The sequence below is a fragment of the Panthera pardus genome, unplaced genomic scaffold (genome assembly GCF_024362965.1).
Source record: "Panthera pardus isolate Hobbes unplaced genomic scaffold, ASM2436296v1 HiC_scaffold_2, whole genome shotgun sequence".
Taxonomy (NCBI): domain Eukaryota; kingdom Metazoa; phylum Chordata; class Mammalia; order Carnivora; family Felidae; genus Panthera; species Panthera pardus.
Genome location: NW_026526765.1, coordinates 78861247 through 78874378, shown reverse-complemented (window position 1 = coordinate 78874378; position 13132 = coordinate 78861247). Strand labels below are relative to the sequence as shown.

The 13132-nt window shown below is 33.0% G+C and overlaps 1 protein-coding gene across 2 annotated transcripts in view; it reads right to left on the bottom strand.

The window, feature by feature from the left end:
- The window catches only part of CHD1 (chromodomain helicase DNA binding protein 1), a 75230-nt gene that overhangs the window by 4638 nt on the left and 57460 nt on the right, over positions 1–13132 (bottom strand). The window contains exons 26-34 of one of the 2 annotated variants that reach the window (XM_053907184.1): positions 11959–12089; positions 11117–11255; positions 10745–10895; positions 9639–9761; positions 8684–8812; positions 7968–8231; positions 7476–7616; positions 2203–2381; positions 424–520 (exon numbers count right to left, since the gene is read on the bottom strand). In XM_053907184.1, the coding sequence (XP_053763159.1) occupies positions 424–520; positions 2203–2381; positions 7476–7616; positions 7968–8231; positions 8684–8812; positions 9639–9761; positions 10745–10895; positions 11117–11255; positions 11959–12089 (1354 nt within the window). The remainder of the gene's footprint in view (positions 1–423; positions 521–2202; positions 2382–7475; positions 7617–7967; positions 8232–8683; positions 8813–9638; positions 9762–10744; positions 10896–11116; positions 11256–11958; positions 12090–13132) is intronic. The other variant, XM_019450627.2, reaches the window with a different exon arrangement.

The window sequence follows — 13132 nt, the reverse complement described above, 5'->3', positions numbered from 1 at the left end:
TTCACATGATCAAATTAAGGTAATACATTTTTGCCAAGAATTCCACAGAAGTGATCTACCTTTCTTATTAGCACACTATACTGATGGTTCATGATGTTGATAGGTCTTATTTTAGCTGATGTTACCCTTCACCATTTAAGGTGGTGTAACCAGATTTCTCTTCTATAAAGTCATTATTTTTCTCTTTGTAATTAATAAACATCTTAGATGAGATACTTTTAGACTATGCCAATATCTTATTTTCTCAGCCACTAATTTTAGCTTCCTTCAGAACATCTACCTGCAGCAACTTTTATTGTGGTCTGACAGTGATTCTGTATTTCCTTTATTCCTCCTACATTTATTAATTGAATTCTTCTACAAGAAAGAATGTCTCAGTTTTAATAACATAAATTAAAGGAAAAATATGATGCATCAATTTACCTGAGATTCCTGCCGTTTTTTAATAGCATGCTTATATAACTTATGTAATTTTCTTGCATCAAACTCCGTAAACTTAGATACAAAAATCCACAGGTTTCTAGAAAAAGAACAGGTAATCAGTCTGGTAGAAAATATTTAGCTTTTTCATGGAATCCTTATCCCCTAGGTAGAAACACATACACATATACTTAGCCTTCCGTAGAACAAAGTCTAAAGAGATTATTTCTACAAACTGTAAGAGACTCTTAAATACAGAAAACAAACTGAGGGTTGATGGGGGGGTGGTGTATGGAGGAGAGGGGAAAACGGGTGATGGGCATTGAGGAGGGCACTTATTGGGATGAGCAATGCGTTTTGTATGTGAAGTGATGAATCATGGGAATATATCCCCAAAACCAAGAGCATAGTGTATACACTGTATGTTTAGCTAACTTGACAATAATTAAAAAAAATAAAAAAATAAATAAATAACTTTATATGGAGGTGCCTGGGTGGCTCAGCTGTTTACACCTTTGACTTCGGCTCAGGTCATGATCTCCAGTGCGGGCATTCGGGCCCCTCATCGGGCTCTGTGCTGACAGCTCAGAACCTGGAGCCTATTTCAGATTCTGTGTCTCCCTCTCTCTGCCCCTTCCTGTTTGTGCTTTCTCTCTCAAAAATAAATAAATAAAAAATAAAATAAAAACTTTATATGGCTAAGACTCCAACCTTTTTTTTTTTTTTTTTAAAGTAATCTCTACACCCAACGTGGGGCTTGAACTCATGACCCTGAGATCAAGAATCACATGCTCCACCCACTGAGCCAAATTGGTGTCCCCATTTGGGTAAGACTCCAAATAAAACCAAACATTGTTTTAGTTCTCTTCCAAATCCCTTAATTTTATAGCCTTTTAGAGCAAAAAAGCAGTAATCCATCCTATTGAAACCAAAAATATGTAAATTTACAAGTCAAAAAGGGACTCGTATTATGATTTATATTAGGTGTAAAAGAAACAAGCTATGTTAGTAGTCTGAGTAAAGATACCATCAGATAATGTGCATTAAGGAGAAAGGGGACAAGGATAGAATTTCTTTTTTAACTTTAATCATCACTCCTTCAGAAATATGTCATTACAGTTTTTTGCTTTGGTATGTAGCTGCACTGCATAAAGCAAGAAATCAGCAGACTAATAAACTGACAGGACTGGTTTATGGTCATTTTATAGTATTCCTAACTTGTCTTGCAGTTTGGCTTAACACTGATCTGATCTGGTAATCATTAAGTGATTTGTATAATACAGCAGCTCAGACTTAAAATTTTAAGATCAACTGTGCTGCTGCTTCTAAAATAAAAGGGAAAATAAAAGTGTGCATTTTACACTGTTTGAGAATATTAATTCTTACAAGGCTATATACTCACACCTGGAAGATGAATTGCTAAATTTATGTAACAAATTTGTTTATTTGGAACTGCAAACTAAAGATATTACTAAGAAGAATTTGGTGAAGTGCAGAGATTTTTAAAAATAAAATGCAATCTGAATTTTAATGAAACAATGTTGACTATTTCTTAATGACAGAGGTGCCACCTGTGCCTTATCATGTGAATTAAGCAATCATTCATAAATAAAAAGCTTTAAAGGGAAAAAATGAAAACAATCGCCTTCAGATTACTTCTTTAAATAGTATTTTGTTATCTAAACTTCAGAATAGGAAAAATAAATTGAAATATGAGACAATTAGATGGTTACATAATTACAATTTAGGAAATTAACACTTCCTGAAAAGTACATCACTTACTTTCTCCACTGCTTGATTTGTTCAGGATTTGTATACTCTTTCAGACATTCTGTGATATGGTCTCCAATTTTTATTAAACACTGTCTAGTATGCTCCAGTTGTTCTCTTTCTGAAAGGCCTTTTTCAGGCCTATCAAGTTGTTTCAAAGCTGCTTTGACAGGCCTCATTCTTTCTTTACACTTTAAAATGGGAAAATAAGAACATGTATTAAAAACAAGAATTCAACAAAGATCTACTTCTTTCAATGATATCTATATGAGTAAATATAGCACTGTTTGATGTTAAAATAAGCATTAAAGCTCGCCTCACAGCTCTTAAATATTAGGGTTTTTTTCCCTCAGATTATCTTCAGAAAGTAAGGTTTTTCATTATCATTTAAATTCAACCTTTGTGCATGTAAAAGCTTTGGATTAATTTACCTTCTGTAAAAATGGTTACTTTCTGCACGGCAACACATCATGAAGCAGTCTTTTTTTTTTTTTAAAGTTTATTTCGAGAGAGAAAGAGACAGAAAATGTGCACTTGTGTGGGGGAGGGGCCGAGAGAAAGAGAGAGAGAGACAGACAGACCAACCGACCGACCGAGAATCCCAAGCAGGTTCCATGCTGACAGTACAAGGTTGAGATCATGACCTGAGCTGAATCCAAGACTTGGGTGCTTATCTGACTGAGCCACCCAGGCGCCCCAATCATCATCAAGCAGTCTTAAAACACAGAATGTTAAAAAATAAAATATTTCAGACTATAACTTAATACCCTAGACTCACTCTAATGTAGAACAAAATGTAAAAATATGAGGACCTTTTATAAAATAAAATATGCTGTCAAACTATTAAAATCAATTGACCTATAAGTATAAATTGTCTATTCTTCTAAACCTTTGGGACAAAACAAAGTAACTAATGAATTTTGCTCTTACCATATTTTGGCTACTCAAAGAGTTGGGGATACTTGATAGAAACCTTTTTCCTTACCCTACATATCACTAGCATGCTAATAAAAAGAGGATATAACAAAAATTGATGATTCAGTTAAAATACAATTTGTGCAATAAAAACTATAACCTCAGGGGTGCCTGGGTGACTCATCTGGTTGGGCATCCAACTTTGGCTCAGGTCACAATCTCAAGGTTTGTGAGTTCAAGCCCCACTTTGGGCTCTGTGCCGACAGCTCAGAGCCTGGAATGTGTTTCATATTCTCTCTCTCTCTCTCTCTCTGTTCCTCCCCTGCTCGATCTCGCTCTCTCTCAAAAATAAATAAAAGATTTAAAAAACAAAACAAACTATAACCTTACACCAAAAGTAGAATGAAAATATCACTAAAAAAGCAAACTAATTTACATATATTAACATATATTAATATATATTAACATGTAAAGCAAATTTAAAATGAACAATGATTAATAATAATTAATAATTTACAAGTAGTAAAGTTGGGTTAGTTCAGGAATGTTAAGGATGGATCAATTACAGACAATATATTTAGTGAGTTCAAGCCCATGTCGGGCTTGGTGCTGACAGCTCAGAGCCTAAAGCCTGCATCAGATTCTCTGTCTCCCCCTCTCTCTGCCCCTGTCCCACTTGTGCTGTTTCTCAGAAATAAATAAACACTAAAAAAAAAAAAAAAAAAAAAAAAAAAATCCTTGTATTGTTGCTGTGGAAGGGCCACTCTTATTATAAATTAACTGTCTATATTATGTGTGGAATTGTTTCTGTGGATTTTATTCTGTTTTACTGACCTATTTGTCCAGATCATTTGGAACTTATCCAACTTTTGTCAGGAATAACTTAAATAACATTAGAATCAAATATTTTTTACTTAAAATTAGAACTCAGCCAGGCCTGATTTTTTTTTTTTTTTTAAGAAATCTTTTTCTAATTTTTAGCATTACTCCTGTATCTGTTCTCTACATTTCCTGCTTCTTGTTCAATTTTGGTAGTTTATATTCTGCTAGAAAATGATTCATTCAGTGTATGTCATTCGACTGCATACCCTGTTCTCAGCATTGTCCTAGACTCAGGAGACAGAGCAGTAAATAAAAAGACACCTTGCCTTTGTGGAACCTGTACTCTAGTAGGAGAAAACAGCCAATAAATAAATAGACTATGTGTTGGATGGTGACAACTGTGATAAAGAAAAAGAAAGCAAGAAAAAGTAGAGAGGTTTCTACTTCATATACAGTATCAGAGAAGAGTGATGTTTGAGCAGACATCTAAAGAACATGAAGGAGTAAGCCATTTTGAGCAGAGGAAGTTCTAAAATTTTTATGTTCAAAGGAACAGTATAAATGACAGTGTGGCTGGGACCTACTAAGTGAGGGAAGTAGCAGAGATGATGGGAGTAATAAATCAGATGCAGCATCTTTTGGCCTATAATTATGAATCTTTTAATACTGAGTGAGAGGGAAAGCCACTCAAGGATTTTAAGTAAAAAATAAGAGGGGTGACTTTATCCTCCCTGATAGTCACTATCACTCTGGTTGCTGTGGGGAGTATGCATTGAGGAACGAAAAGGGTATATAGCAGGGGATAGAGTGGGAATGGTGAAAACAGCTATGAAGCTGTTGAAAGAATCCAGGGAAGAGATGGCTGTAGCTTGAAGCAGTATGGCAGAGCCAATATCATTTGCTTAGTCCAGTATCATTTGTTCATTGACTGATTGGGGGGCGGGGGGAGGGGATAAGAAAAAAGGAGGAATTCATGACTGAAATCCATGCGCTAAGGCCAGGGCCTGAAGATGGGAAATGGAGCAATGGTAATAAATATTTATAAAGTACTTACTATGTATCAGAAGCTGTGTGTTGTGTAAAAGGCACCTCTTTTGATTCCAGTAGTAGGCCTTTGCAATACTATTTATTTTATTGAAGAAACTGAAGTTCAGACTGAAATAACATCTGGCAAACCCAGGTCTGACCTGGAACTCTGTATTCATTCTTGACTATTAAATTATACTCACATTTAGGAGACAGATCAATAAGGCACAAAATAAGATGTTAAATTAGGCAAGGATGTGAAGGAAAATGAAGACTGAGAAAAGGCCATTAAATTTATAATTATAGCTATTCCCAAATAAAATTTATACAGTAGTAAAATCGTAATCATGTAAGCTCTGGCTCCAGAGTCCATGTTTAAAATAATTCCATTCTTCATCTCCATAATACAAGAGATTTTAAGATCAATTATGAAGGTTAGTGAAGAAGAAATTCATGTATTGGGCACAACAGGAAATTTTCCTTTAAGGCAGTTACATGAACAAGTCAGAAAGCCAAGGAGGAAATGTGGGCAAAGAAAAGAGGCGAGAGGTGCAATTACACCAAACTCAGTAACGAGCAGGTAAAGGAAGCAGTTCAAAGAGTTCATTTTCACCTCAGAAAAGCAAAAGCACATCACCATCTATCTTCCCATTTCTACCCAACAGAGAGGGGTTTAAAATAAAAAATTAATAGAAAATGGATACGCTAGGTTAAGAAGAACCAAGTCACAAACAGAAAGATTAATCTTAAAAAGATGCTAAGTAATGCCAGCCTGTAAACCTGAAGACACAGAAATGAAAAGTCTAGAGATATGTACAAATAAGTAAGATGGAAGACAGGAACAAGAGTAGCTTATCTGAATGTCTCCAATATTATTAGGGATTGGAGGGATGTGAACAGCCAAAAATAAGGAGAAAAACCTATGGTAGGAACTATTATACTTAAAGTGCATGAATAATATTTGAAGCCCTATTAGGGCATGCCATGGAATTAGCAGGAATGAATAAATGGGTTCACTGATCAACCTTCTCTAGTTAGGATACAAAGTAGAAGAAAACAGGACAAGAAGTTAACCCGGGGAATCTAGAATGGTACAGTAGGTAAAACAAAAACGTGATTTTAGAAGTGAAAATTTCCACCTTTCAAGTCTAGCATTTAATTTATACCAGCGATAAACTTGACTTAAGATTACACCTTAGCAGTGCCAAAGATTCAGATTCTAGGGATCCTAAAGAGGAAATACTTTCTTATAAGAATATATATTTACACGTATTTGTGCATACCGTAACTATATATAAATATGATACTTTCTTTCTGAGGAGGCTCCATGCCCAGGGGATGTGCCCAGTGTAGGGCTTGAACTCACAACCTCGAGATCAAGACCTCGAGATCAAGAGTCAGATGCTTTACCAAGTCACCCAGGCGCCCCAATGAGATATACATTTATATATCAGACTATAAATTTTCACTTTGGGTGCTACCAATAATAGCATGTCTCTTATTCAAGGATAATTTGTACCGGTCTCATATCATGCAGTCTTTTTTTTCTAACAGTATTACTCCTTCTTCATTTTGCTCTGTATCTGGATTCTTTTAGTCCTTTATCAATCTGATGGCATGTCTATATTCAATAACAACATCCACTACAACAATTTCTTAAAATAAAGGCACTAGCTGAAAAACTTTCCATGTATTAACTCATTTAATCATTATACTTACTTTTTGAACTGGCTCCAGAGCCAGTATATTCAATTACTATACCGAACTGTTTTTCCACACTGCAACCTCACTATAAAGTTTTCCTCAAAATTTGTATCACAGTTAATTTCACAGTTGAGACTATTTTGGTTTCCTGATTATATTCAGTAAATAAATCATCTGGAAAAAGGCCAAGATAGTTCCTCTCTGACTTTGATGAACATAAAAGCATGGTACCATGTAAAACCAGTATTTTTTAGACCAGTGTTACTCAAGGTCTATGAACTTGTACTAGTCCACAATGGGGGACAGGTACAGAAATTTTAGAAACCTTCATATCAATTTGACAGTGCAATTTTATGTCTGTCATAAGCCCCAGTGGGCTTATTACATTTTGTGTATTTTTCCCTTACTTTCACTTCTCTAATGAAATTATTATTTTTTTAACTATACTTTCTAAGAATACTGGCCTATAAAATACTGGGGGGAAAATAGCTAGTCATTTACTGTAGATAAGAAGCACTGTTTTATATAGATAAAAGGTTCAGGAACTGAAAACTTTAAAATTCTGAAGTTGAAGGGAAAAAAATTCACTCTAAGTATTCCTTAAATGACTTTCCCTAAAGTCTTTAATAAGAAGTTTTTCCAAGTTAATTGTACATTTATAACTTTCAAAATTTAAATCTATTGCCTTTATCAATCTGAACTGCAATACTACCCAATTCAAATACATTTCTAAATTAAAAGCTCCAAAAGATAAAACTGCCAATTAAAATAAAATATTATATGAATTCTTACTAATAACCAGTAAGTCTACTACTTACAATGCTGAATGTCTTCTGATCTAGCTCTTCAGATTCTTCAGATATGGGAACTGGTTCACCACTTGCTGTGATATGAACTGGAGCATCTGACACTGAAGATTTCTTGGATCTTTCCTTGCTATCAGACTTGGATTCACTCAACTAAAGAAAAAGGGGAAAAAAATCCAGCAACAACAAAGGTGAAATGATTAACACTTTCAGAAAACAATTAATGTATCTTTTTATTCTATAATTGCTTGTTCACATTCCATACTCTTTATCTTTCCCCAATTTTATTTGGGGAAACCAAAAATAAATTACTGTGTAACATTACCCTACAGGTAAGGCATTTAAAAAAACAGATCCAAACCTATTTTTCTCCTCTTCTAGATACCCACATGTATTTTTAAAGAACTTATTCAGGCTAATTTGGGCTGATAGGCAGTTTATTTTCCTAAAATGTAAATATGTTGATTTTGTCACTTTCTAAGTTTTACATTATGATTTGCATACCTTTTCTTCCTTTATGTCTTTTTCTTTCTGTATAGCTTCTTTTACTTTGTTTTCTCTTTTCTCTTTAAAATCTTTTTCCTTTAAATCTTTCTTATCCTCTTTTTCTTTTATCTCCCTTTTAAGTTCTCTTTTATTCTCTTTTTCTTTTGCTTCCCTCTTTTCTTCTGATTCCTTCTTTATAAAAACATCTGGCTCAGGTCTTTCTTCACTGTCTCTTTCTGTTTTAATTTTTTTATTTGGATGTTTCACAGAAGTGATCTCATCCTGAAAAGTGCAAGTATGGCCAATGTATTACTAACCAAATCTTGACAAAGACTAATTTCTTTCTTTGTATGACTATGGATTGCATGTATGTGGATTCGGAAAGAAATAACCCAGAATCCCATTAATAATGATACATGCAATGTTCAACCTTCCTATAAAAACTAAAGTAAGCCAGTCCCATTCAAAATAAAATTAAAGGAGACAGAACCTCATTTAAATGGCAAACCTCTGAAAAGGAAGAACCTTTGCTCTATCCCTCTTAGTGACATTCTATGGGACAAGTAGAATTCTGTTCTGCATGTGAGACTATGTAATAAACTACACAAAATGAACTTCAGTACCTAAATGTAAAATTTTAGGTCTTAGTTCAATTTTTAAATGGCAAGTATACTAAAACACGTTATGTTCCCTTTCTAATACAAAAAGGCTGTTCTTCCAAAACACATTCTTACCTTATCATCATCTTCATCAGACTTCTCTGAGGGCAAGGGTGAAGAATCACTCTTTATTTCTTCTTTCACTTTTATAGACTTCAATGCTTTATTCTTCTTAGCTCTTGCTTTTCTCCTCTTTGAACCTCCCTAAAAATAATTATTTTATTCTAACCAACTCCAGAGATTCAATTTTAAAAAATTCCTTAAGTAGTAAATCTTAAAAGTTAATACATATTCCTACCCAATCCTTGGTCTATTGGTAATAAGTTACACCAATCTTAGAAAGTCAACAAAACTGACATAATTTAATGAGTCAAGTACATATTATCATGAGTAACTGATACTAACTATAATTATTCCTTTAAAAAAGAATTAAAGCAAAGTGGAAGTTGAAAAAAATGGAAGGTTTTTCACCTTCCTAATTTACAATTATCTTCAACTAAATTTGATCCTAACAGAGATAGCATTAAAATTATTTTACATAAAAATTATTTTACACAATGTAATTATATAATCACATTGTGATTATAATGTAAATTGTAAAGACTGTTTCCAATGACCTCTCTTTCAGTGTATTTTTCCTACTCTTCTGAACCCCTCTCATAAATAAGCTCTGTGACCTTTAATGCTGTACCTTTAGCTCTCCAATAACACCAAATAAAATAGTCATAGAGGCCCGACCTCTCAAAAATTACTCCTCTCTAAACAAGTTGCCCCCACCACCTATCCAAACACCAGGAAACACACACATACACACACACACACACAACCCAGGATCCTACTTCTGAAAGACTTACCAGTTTTAAAAGAAATACAGAGACAACTGAAGGCAAATATCACCATATACAATTAAAGCTACTAAAATATAGAAAAATACACTTGTAAGGTCATATTAGACTCAGATGTCTAGGGCTATCACTAAACTACACTTACTGAAAAGTAAATTGCTCTCAAGCACTAAGTTTTAACTTACTGCACCAGAAAGTCTCTGAGCTTCTTTTCTTGCAAGATCTTTACTAAGTAATTTGATGAGGTAGTCTGCACGTGTCTGCAACTGCTTTGCTTGTGGTTTTTTATCAGGATCATCTGGAAGAATCTGAAAGAAATTAACTTTCTCAGGTTGTTCTTAATAAATTACATGAAAATGTTACTGCCTAAAAAATTCTCACTCATTGAAAGAAATACATATAATTTACTGACAGGTTACAACTGTTAAAATTTATGGGCATTAAACAACTAAGAGTGCAAAATACATTTTTATATACCTGCGCCACAGCAAAGATTTAATTTGCCTGGGAATAAGTTCTAAATAAATACATGAAAAAAAAATGCCTACATTCAAAATAATAATACAAAGTGTGAGGTTAAAAATTTCTTTTCCAATATACAAGTGTATTTAGCATTCAGTGTTATTAAACATTACAGTATTCTTAGATATCCTTCCTTTCTCAATAACAGTACATTTAACTGTACAGTATACAAAGAGTCCTAGAACAATGTTATCATCTATTTAAGGTGACCCAAAGCATGCACCTTGAGAAAATATCCACAGTGGGATTTTAAACTATTTTAAGTTTGGCCTCACAGGCAACAAATGACACAGCACCAATATCAAAAGGTTCCCCTCTGTCTGTGAAAAAGTAAAATATAAAAATATAATTTAAATAAGATAAAAAGATAAGGCAATGCTTCCCCTGTTTTCCAGTTTAGGCAAAGAAATGATTTTAGCTACTAGGGTAGTATCAAATCACCAAAATCCCTAAATATTGTTTGATTTTAGCAAAAAATTATAAAATATTTCAGAATCATTTTTTTGCTAAAAATAAGATAATGATGGAATTAGAGGTTTAAACTTAATGCTATGAAGAAAAATATACCTATGCCTTAGTAACAAGTATATAATTTTAGAGGTAAAGCAAAATCTCACATCATTTAAATTCAACCCCTTCATGAAAACCAAGAAGCCAAGGTCATACAGCTCGTTAGGGCCTTGGTTTCCCATCAGTCTAATTAATTTCTAACATAATTTAAAAGCAAAAATCTAACATCAATGGTCAACAGAAACAAATATTTAAGTACCTTGTGTGTTAGACTGAGGTCAGGATCCATTTTAATCATTTCCCAGCTTCCATATCCATATTCGTAGATACCAATTAACAAATTGGAATCATCTTCTTTGCCCCAGTCTATATCAAAATGAGCTGCCTTTGTATGGCATGGGATAGTATACCTAATAACAAAGTTAATAACCACTGTCAAGTTTATAACTGCCATATTAAAATTTTGAAAAACATATTTAAATTATTAGAACTTCAAAATACTATGCTTTACTTTATCTTTAAAAACATTTCATTCAAGCTAGCCAGTGACATAAAAAAACATTTTGAACATCCATACACAGCTGAATTATTAACAATAAATATTTTATAATGGGTATAGTAAGTAACTCACTGTTTTCTTTCTTCTGGATCTGAAGGAATGGATTTATGCAATGGTATCAATTCTTCTTCATGGGAGATGACGAGCTTGGCATTCACCTGTACTCCTGATATTCGGAATGTTGGACCCTTCACTTTTCCAAGTCTACCACCTTAATTTTTTTTAAGACATAAAAAAGTATGAAATATACAATTCTAAGCAAGATACACTATGATGTATATTAATAAGCATTACTTATTTAGCTAATCAATTCATTTTACCTGTTTATATTATTGGGAGGGGGCACTTGTTGGCAAACTCTAAATTCACTACAAGATTTTTCAGTACATACTAGTACTTACATTATAGCAGATGTGAATTCACAGAAAGCATTTCACAGAAAGCATTTCTTAATTGTTTTATCAATTGCACAAGATACTTCAATCTATTAATGCTGTCACCTTCTAAATAGAGTTCTAGCATGATTTTTTCCAGTACATTTTATTACTAAATCTTATCTAAATATTTTCATTTAGGTAAATTACAAAATAAGCATAATGAAGTAATTATACCCCAAAACAATATTATACATGTACACTATCTTTTCCTAGCCATTTATATACAAAAAATACAGTAACACCTAATGCTACCTACCAGCTAGAATATACCAGACAGAAAGACAAACTCTATTGGTTTCAGTAATACAATTCTATTACCCATTTCCTATTACCCAGGAATGGTCCTGCTTTGTTTTTTAAAGCATCTTTCAAGAGTGATGAATAGGTAGCTAAGATATAATACATACCAAACTCAATAAAAGCATAATTTGAAACTTCTATTTACCTCCCTTTAAATCATTCTCACTTTAATATTACCTGTTCGTTCTGTTCCTGAAGAATTATCCTTTAGAGCTTTAATGCAACCGTTATGTACCAATTCTCCTAGTCGTCTGAGGTCGGTCTCTGACTTATCAACTAATTCAGCATCCCGAGCAATTGCATCTAATCTGTTAATGAAATAATATAATTCTCAGGTAAACATGCAGAATAAAGTGGCACCATTTAAGGGAGACTAAGTTTCACTTTATCTCAAGCTCTACAAGTCACTTTCCATGCCCTACAAATTCTGGTTCAGATAACTGGCACAAGATACATTAAAAAAAAAAATACAATAAAAAAAAAAAATTTTTTTAAATGTTAAAATATTTGGCAGGGAAACAATTCATTTATATATTCAAGAATAATACAGTTAACCAATTCATTACAGAATGGTATGCTTCAAATTGAAGATTATGTAATAATTCTGTAAAAGCTTTTAATAACCAATCAAATATTAAATTCAAAAGCAGTTAAGCACTGTAATACAGATGAACTTTAAACAACACAAGCTTGAACTGGGCAGGTCCAGTTATCTGGATTTTTTTCGATAAATACAGTATAGTACTCTAAATATTCAAAACAAAACAAATACTTTTAAAATGGAGGTTAAGAGAGAAAAAATAGAACTAAGCCAATTTGAGTCTTTGCCACTGTATATTCAGACAGTGGGTTAGCCACAACCAAAGGTCAAAGAATATTCAAATCACCAACAATTACTGAGATTAACCATTAACTTAAAAAAAAAAAAAAAAAAAAAAAACCTGTCCTGATAATCTGAATTTTAATAGCTGGTATAAGAAGGAACTCTAATTAGGGAAACTTAAGAAAATTTCCCTAGTAGGGCAACAGAACTGGTCTTTAAGTCAAAAGACTGAAATTAGCAGCTCACCTTCTGGAAGGATAAATCTGCTTTTCATGTTTGTGATGGAAAAAAAAGGGATAAAAGCATATGCAAAGTACAATTATGAAAACAATGAGTATTAAAAAAATGTTGAGTATTTTATAGATCTATGTATTTTAAAGAAAACTTCATTTGTAGATAAAATTTTAGAGACTAGAAGGAATTGAGAATATAAAAATCTTTTTAAAAGTCTACTTGAAATTTGCTTTCTACAGACTTTGTAAATGACTTTTAAAGCAAATTTAACAAAGTAGCTAAAGTGAGTATTAG